This window comes from Herpailurus yagouaroundi, unplaced genomic scaffold (assembly GCF_014898765.1).
Source record: "Herpailurus yagouaroundi ecotype Mexico unplaced genomic scaffold, PumYag 220, whole genome shotgun sequence".
Taxonomy (NCBI): Eukaryota; Metazoa; Chordata; class Mammalia; order Carnivora; family Felidae; genus Herpailurus; species Herpailurus yagouaroundi.
In genome coordinates, this window is record NW_024412451.1 from 3,822,441 (window position 1) to 3,830,282 (window position 7,842).

The following is a 7,842-nucleotide window of genomic DNA, read 5'->3' on the forward strand; positions in this document are numbered from 1 at the left end:
AAAAAAAAAAAAAAAAAAAAAAATTCTGAGAAATTCATAACTTCACCAAGGGTCTAGGGCACAGAAAACATTAAGAACCCACGGGTGCGCCTGGGTGGTCCAGTCCGTTGAGCAACCGACTTCCGCTCTGACCCGATCTCCCTGGTTGGTTCCTGGGGTCCAGCCCCGCCTCAGGCTCTGTGCTGACTGTGCAGAGCCTGCTTGGGACTCTCTTGCTCTCTGCCCCTCCCCCGCTCCCTCTCGCTCTCAAAAATAAGCAAATATTAAAAAAAAAAAAAAAGAAAAAGACGGGAAAACGTTAAGAACCCGTGCTTTAAGGCAATACGCAGCTTTGGTCCAAAATTCTAAAAAAAAAAAAAAAAGCTGTCATACTAAACCTGACCTTTAGGGGGCGTGGCCTGGCTTTCTGAGTCTCTCCCAGCTCAAGCGCCCCCTTGAGGTCAGGGTCAGTATGACAGCACCTCCTCCCTACCAGCGCCAAATCCTCAGAAAGCGACCGTCCAAGTCCTTGCTGAGAGCGCCCCTGGACCACACCCGTGGCTTCGTGTAGCGGCACTAAAACCCGACATCGTGCACCTTCGTGTGGGTCCCCAAACACAAATACCACACTTGTAACAGCCTGGGGGAACGCACTCCGAACTCTGTAGGGGCTTCGGCAGCATGGCAGTGGAGATGGGTCAAAAAAACTCTTCTTTTTTCCGAGTTTTCTTTTGGTAGGGGTGGCGCATTTCTTTTTAACGTGTCTTTAATTTTGAGAGAGAGAGAGAGAGAGAGCGAGTGGGGGAGGGACAGAGAGAGAGGAAGACAGAACCGGAAGCAGGCTCCAGGCTGGGAGCGGTCAGCCCAGAGCCTGACGCGGGGCTCGAAGTCACGGACCGCGAGATCGTGACCTGGCTGAAGTCGGACGCTCAACCGACTGCGCCACCCAGGCGCCCCTCCTCCGGTCTTTTCTAAGTAAACACTGTCTAACGTGGGGCTCGAATTCACAACCGTGAGATCAAAACTCATGCGCTCTCCCCACCGAGCCAGCCAGGCGCCCCCATTTCTGTGGTTCTAAGCCGCTCAGTTTGTGGCATTTTGTTACAGCAGCCACAAGAGACCAACGTAGGGTCCTTCCTCACCCCAGGCTTCCACGTGTCTCCCGGAGAACCCAGAAAGAGGCCGGAAACGATGGCTGTGCTCAGGGGGTGCCAACTTCAAAAGGCCAGGCAGGAGGATTTAACAGCCGGGCCACCTCCACGGACCTCTCTGGGCCTCAAAGCAACCTGGCTGGGAGGCTGGGGCTCACTCACGATCCCTGCTCCCCAGGATCCCAGGGGGATTTGATCCAGTTGGATCTCTGAGCTTTTCTGCACCTTCCCTGAGGCCCTAGAAGGTCCCACATGGGGAAACCAAGGCCAAGAGAGGGGCTGAGCCTAGATCTGGGCGGAGGGGGGGGGTCTCTTCTCTCTGGGTTCCACCCTTGTCAGGCCAGGAATTTCCTCAGTTTTGTGAGCCCAGCCTCCCTACTCTGGCTGGAAGGAGGTGTTCAGAGCTCTCTGGGTAATGCCCCACGGAAGCTGCCCCAGTTGGGGTGCCCAGTGCGCAGACCAATGAGAACCCCAGAGGGGAAAGACTGGTCATTTCCTTTCTGCTGTTTGCACCCTCCCTTGGGGCTTAAAAACCACAGTCTGTGGGCAGGACGCACCTTCGATCAGCGGGGAGCCCGGGAGACCTGAATATGGTGAGTCCCCCCCCAGCAGGATCATGGGGTTCAGGAACCATCTCCCTTCTCTGTCTCCTTGCTGGGTCTCTCTCTCCCCACCTCTCCCCTTCTCGCTGCCTCTCCCTCTCTCGGTTCTCCGTCTCCTCCCTTCTCCCCTGACTCGCATCTCAAGACTCTCCAGGGCTGGGAAACAGCTAAAAAGTAAGATCATCAAGGGATTATCCCCAGGTCCTCGGGGCTGGGATCAGAAAGGTCCCTGGGGCAGGAAATCCGAGTGTTGGATCTGGCTAGATGACATCTTCCTCAAGTGGAGAGATCCAGGAGGGGTCTTTCTGGCGGCGGGAAGGACAGGAGCAAACCCTGGGAGGCTGCAAAGAACCAGCTCGGAAGCAAGGTAGTTACTCACCCAGACTTTCAGATGTTCTGAATTGTAGAGACGGGGAAACTGAGGCCCAGGCAGGAGCAGAGATGGCCCGGGTCCTTCATGGGTGGGTGGCAGACCCAGGCTGTCCCGTGGGTTCTGTGAGTGTCAAAGGGAGCCGGTCTCCAGGCTCTGGGAGGGCTCCCGCCTCCCCTGCCCCCCACCCCCCTGTGCCCCCAGGGCTGGGTCTCCAGAGAGGCAGGGCTGTGATTTAGTACCTGCCTTGCTAGAGGTTCTGGTCTTGCTTCATCTGGGTGAAAGAGGAAACGGAAGACACATTAGCTGACCAGGGAGGGGCTTGGCATTGCCTCACCCCACTTTTGAGACCTGGCTGGGGCCAACAGGACTTTGCGAAGCGGACCGACCCTTGGCTCCGGCTTCTTCTTGCCGTAAAAAGGTCCCAAATACCAAAGCGGATTCAGTGAAAAGTCACTCTGCCCGGCCAGCCCAGAGCCTCAGACTCCTTGTCACGCTGTGTTGGGTCCTTCCAGAAACAGTCTACAGGTGCTCAAGAACAGAGGTGAAGGGAATAGAGTAGGGGGTAGTTTGACATGGGGGTCGAGTTGAAATAAGCTTCACGTTCTGTCTCTTCTGTGTAATAGACGAGGAGACTCCTCTTTCTTGGGCTTCCTTCTCTTTACCTTGAAGATGGGGAGAACAATCCGACGATCCTCCAGAACTAGAACCTACGTCACAGGATCACTGAGAGAATTAAATGATACACGGAAAGCTCTTACGTGCATGGTATACAGTAGGCGCTCACTGCATGTGGCATGTCTATCGTTCCTTCCCCCTGCAAACAGACGTACGTTCTGCGCGTTGGCCTACAGCTTGCTTTTTTTCCCTAGAGTAACGTATAGTATTAGTAACCGGTATTTATTGAGCGCTTACTGTATGCCAGGCCCTGTGCTATGCACTTTACATTTACGTCGAGGAGGAAGATACTGTTATCATCCGTGCATATTTCAAGGGGATTCGTCCTTTCTTTTTGTCAGCTGTGTGATAGTCTCCTGGGAGGGTCTCTCCCCTGTCAATAGAGATTTAGGTTGTTTCCCATGTTTTGTCTTTATTTTTTTTTAATTAAGTTTATTTATTTATTTTGAGAGAGAGAGGGAGAGAGAGAGAGAGAGAGAGAGGCAGGAAAGAGCAGAGAGAAAGGGAGGGAGAGAGAATCCCAAGCAGGCTCCACACTGTCAGCACAGAGCCCGATGTGGGGCTCGAACTCATGAACCGTGAGACAATGACCCGAGCCCAGATCAAGAGTCGGCCGCTTAACTGACTGAGTCAGCCAGGCGCCCGTGTCTTTATTTTTTAAATTCAATGTTATTAAAAAAAGTTATTTAGGGGCGCCTGGGTGGCTCGGTCGGTTGAGCGTCTGACTTGGCTCAGGTCATGATCTCATGGTTCGTGGGTTCGAGCCCTGCAGGGGGCTCTGTGCTGACCGCTCGGAGCCTGGAGCCTGCTTCGGCTTCTGGGGTCCCCCTCTCTCTCTGCCCCTCCCCTGCTCACACTGTGTGTCTCTCTGTCTCTCAAAAATGAATACACATTAATCATTTTTAAAAAATATATTAAATTTTTTTTTTTTTGCAATCTCCACCCCCAACGCGGGGCTTGAACTCACGACCCTGTGATCAAGAGTCGCACACCCTACCGACTGAGCCAGCCAGACACCCCCGCTATGTTTTGTCTTTGAAACCAAAGTTACATCTTTGGACCCAAGTCTGGGTGTCCAGACTGCAGATGCTAAGTCCGTGGGCAATTTCTCTTTTAACAGACATTGCCAAAAGGCACACCAACCTAGACTTTCCCTCTGCCGTGCATCAGAGCGTCTTTCTTCCTGCCCGAGCACCCTCTGCCCCCCCATCTGCACAGTTGCATCAGACTTTCTTGTGTGTGTGCGTGTGTTCCACATTTAAAAAATTTATTGTATTTTATTTTTAATTAAAAAAAAATTTACATCCAAATTAGTTAGCATAGAGTGCAACATTGATTTCGGGAGTAGGTTCCTTAATGCCCCTCCCCCCTTTAGCCCCTCCCCCCCCCCCCCAACCCCTCCCGGAACCCTCAGTTTGTTCTCCATATTTATGAGTCTCTTCTGTGTGGTCCCCCTCCCTGTTTTTATATTATTTTTGCTTCCCTTCCCTTATGTTCATCTGTTTTGTCTCTTAAAGTCCTCATAGGAGTGAAGTCATGATATTTGTCTCTCTCTGGCTAATTTCACTTAGCATGATACCCTCCAGTTCCATCCACGTAGTTGCAAATGGCAAGATTTCATTCTTTTTGATTGCCGAGTAATACTCCATTGCATATATATTCCGCATCTTCTTTATCCGTTCATCCATCGAGGGACATCTGGGCTCTTTCCAGACTTTGGCTCTTGTCGATAGCGCTGCTATAAACATGGGGGTGCGTGTGTCCCTTGGAAACGGCACCCCTGTATCCCTTGGATAAATGCCTAGTAGTGCAATGGCTGGGTCATAGGGTCGTTCTATTTTTAGTTTTTTGAGGAACCTCCGTACTGTTTTCCAGAGTGGCTGCACCAGCTTGCATTCCCAGAGAAGATTTTTGTATTTTTTTTTTTAATTTTGTTTTTAATGTTTACTTATTTTTGAGAGAGAAAGAGAGAAAGCCAGAGCACGAGCAGGGAGGGGCAGAGAGAGAGGGAGGCCCAGAATCCGAAGCAGCTTCCAGGCTCTGGGCTGTCAGCACAGGGCCCGACGCGGGGCTGAAACCCACGAACCACGCGGGATCATGACCTGAGCCGAAGTCGGACGCTTAACCGACCGAGCCACCCAGGCGCCCCCATATTTTTAAGCAGTCTCCACACCCAACGTGGGGCTTGAACCCATGACCCCGAGATCGAGAGATGCAGGCTCCACCAACTGAGCCAGCCAGGCGCCTCCGGTCCTGGGTTTTACACATCACCCTAGCTCTTGGAGCGCCTTCCACATCAGAGCATAAACTCCTCATTCTTTGGGTGAGTGGCCCAGATGTGTTCTGCGGGCCGGGATGCGCCATCATTAATCCAGCCCCTCCCCTCTTGCTGGACCCTCTGGTTACTTCCCATCTTTGTAGGGGTGCTGCAGGGGCAAAGCTTTTCCCAGCCACTGGTCCTGGCAGGGTCCTGGAAGCCACAGGGTGTTCGAATCAGCACTTTCTTTTTTTTCCCCTGGCCTTATGAAATCAGCAAAAGGAAGAGGGCCCCCCCCCCCCCCCCCCGTGAGCTCACGTCCGTCTGTCATGTCCACCGGAAGGCACTTTGTCAGCTGAGGAGTGTGAGATCAGGGGAGTGGGGGCGCGTGGGGACGCTCCCTTTTCGGAGTCTGAGTCACTCTGTAGCCAAGGAGGCCTGGGAGCTGTGGAACCTGAAGCGCAAAAGCTACTAGCTTTGAACGCTGCATCCAAAGGGAACACTCACAACGAGTGCGAGTGCGGAGGCCCTACAGGCTCCTGCTGGGCCTGGCATTAACCCTTTCGTTAAACTGGAGCTTGGGGATGGGGGTGGGGGAGTGGAGGGAGGAGGGGGCTGGGTGGGTCCCAGAAGGAAATGGGAAGAAGGGGTGTGGGAGGGGGGGATGGTAAGGGGAAGGCTCCCACAGGGGCTATTTACCAATAGAAATATTGCAACAAGTTGAGCTTTCTATTTTGAAATGTTTTCACGCTTACGGAAAAATGGTAAGAGTGATACAAAGAACTCCCATGATGCTCTTCACCCAGATTCTCCGAATTTGCTTTATCAGTCAATCATCTGTCTTATCTATCATCTTTTTTCCCCCCTGAACATTTGAGAGTAAGTTGTTGGCATCACACCCTTTGGCTCTTAAACACCTCGGTGTTTATTTCTTATTCTTCTTCTTTTTATTATTATTATTATTATTATTATTATTATTATTATTTTCTTAATGTTTTTATTTATATTTGAGAGAGAGACAGAGCGCAGCGAGCAGGGGAGGGGCAGAGAGAGAGGGAGACACAGAATCCGCAGGCTCCAGGCTCCGAGCTGTCGGCACAGAGCCCGACGTGGGGCTCGAACTCACAAGACAGTGAGATCATGACCTGAGCCCAAGTCGGATGCTCAACTGACCCAGCCACCCGGGCGCCCCTCCCCCTCGGTTTTTAAAAACATAAACACAATACCACATCACCCTCAATAAAATTAGCACCGATTCCTTACTATCGTCAAACACTCCGTTTTTACATTTCCCACATTATCTCAAAAATGTCTGATTTTTCTGCTTGATTATTCCACTCCAAATCCAAACAATGTCTCCATATTACCTTTGCTTGAGATGCCTCTAAATCTCCTTTAATCCATGACATTTCTTCGTCTTCTCTCTCCGTCTCTTTTTTTTTCTTTTTTACAGTGTCATTTATTTGTGGGAGAAAGCAGACCATACCATTTGTCCTGTAGAGTTTTCTGCGGTCTGCTTGGGCTGATCTTGTCCCCGTGGCGTTATCATGTTTCTCTGTCCCCTGCTTTTCCTGTGGACTGGTCGTTCTTGATCTAGAACCTTGATTGGAGCCCCATTCATTTATTGGGCCACAGTCACTTCACAGGCGGTGCTGTGTCCTTTCTAATGCGTCACATCAGATACAACAGGATGTCCAATTGTCTGTCTTCTCTGGATGAGCCGCCCAGGCGCCCCTCTTAGATTTTTTTTCCTAAAGGAAGACTTTCCTACATCAACTCTTTATTTCCCTTGAAATATATATACCCTGTGCAGAAATGGCAGGATAAATGCTTGATTTGTTTCTTTTCCAGAATAAAAAGGTGACCAATGGGTTTGCTTGTTTTTTTTTTTTTTAATGTTTATTTATTTTGAGAGAGAGAGGGAGAGAGTGTATGAGCAGGGGAGGGGCAGAGAAAGAGAGGAGGACAGAGGATTTGTCGTGGGCTCTTCGCCGACAGCAGAGAGGCTGATGTGGGGCTTGAACTCACAAACCTTGAGCTCACCACCTGAGTGGAAGTTGGACGCTTAACTGACTGAACCCCCTGGGGCTCCCCAAGCCTGGGCCCTTTGAACAGCAGAGGGTCATTAGAGACCATAATCTGGGTGCTAAGGTGCTCTTTGTTCTTGGACACCTATATCTTTCTCTGTTCCTTTCATCCCTTCTGTCCTTCCTCTTGCGAGGCAAAAATCTGTATCTTATTCTTATTTTTTATGCTTCATCTTGCCACCCCCCCCCCCAATATTTTCTCTCTGCTCTGACCCTGAGGTTTTGAAACGACTTAAGCTAATGGTGATAGAAGAGTACGGGTCAACCAGGAAAGAAACCGAGGCACGGGGCAGTAAGGGAACTTCCAAGGGCCCAGGCAGGCTTCAAGCAGAACAGTCGGGCTCTGGCCCCTAAGTGCCGTGCTGAGCTATCCGGGAACCGTAGCGAAAGGACACATGTGTGCCCCTCTACCCTTCGCAAAATATCCTCCCGTAGTTTGAACCGAGTAGAACAAATAAATAAAGCTCTGCTCAAATCCCCCCGCCCCCGCCCCACAACAGAAACCACCTCATAAGCCCCAGCAGCGTGACTGTCCATAAAACCCCGGAATTGCCTGATATGTTTACACACCAGTGTCCATTTGCAGACACCCCCCTGTCTGGGAAAGCAAACTGTGGTCTGATTGGACGGTTCCCAAGGCACAATCGTGCAAGGGCAGAAAACAAACAAAGATGGCCGCCTGTCTTTATTCACAGTTTGGATGTTTTGCCCCCCCCCC

At 51.1% G+C, this 7,842-nt stretch overlaps 1 protein-coding gene across 3 annotated transcripts in view; it reads left to right on the forward strand.

The window, feature by feature from the left end:
* Positions 1–1,625: 1,625 nt before the first annotated feature.
* The window catches only part of C5AR1 (complement C5a receptor 1), an 8,755-nt gene continuing 2,538 nt past the window's right edge, over positions 1,626–7,842 (forward strand). Inside the window, exon 1 of one of the 3 annotated variants that reach the window (XM_040457530.1) lies at positions 1,626–1,723. In XM_040457530.1, coding sequence (XP_040313464.1) covers positions 1,721–1,723 — 3 coding nt within the window. In that variant the 5' untranslated portion in view covers positions 1,626–1,720. Of the gene's footprint in view, positions 1,724–1,923; positions 2,100–7,842 lie in introns of those variants that run through there. The other 2 variants (XM_040457532.1, XM_040457531.1) reach the window with 2 other exon arrangements.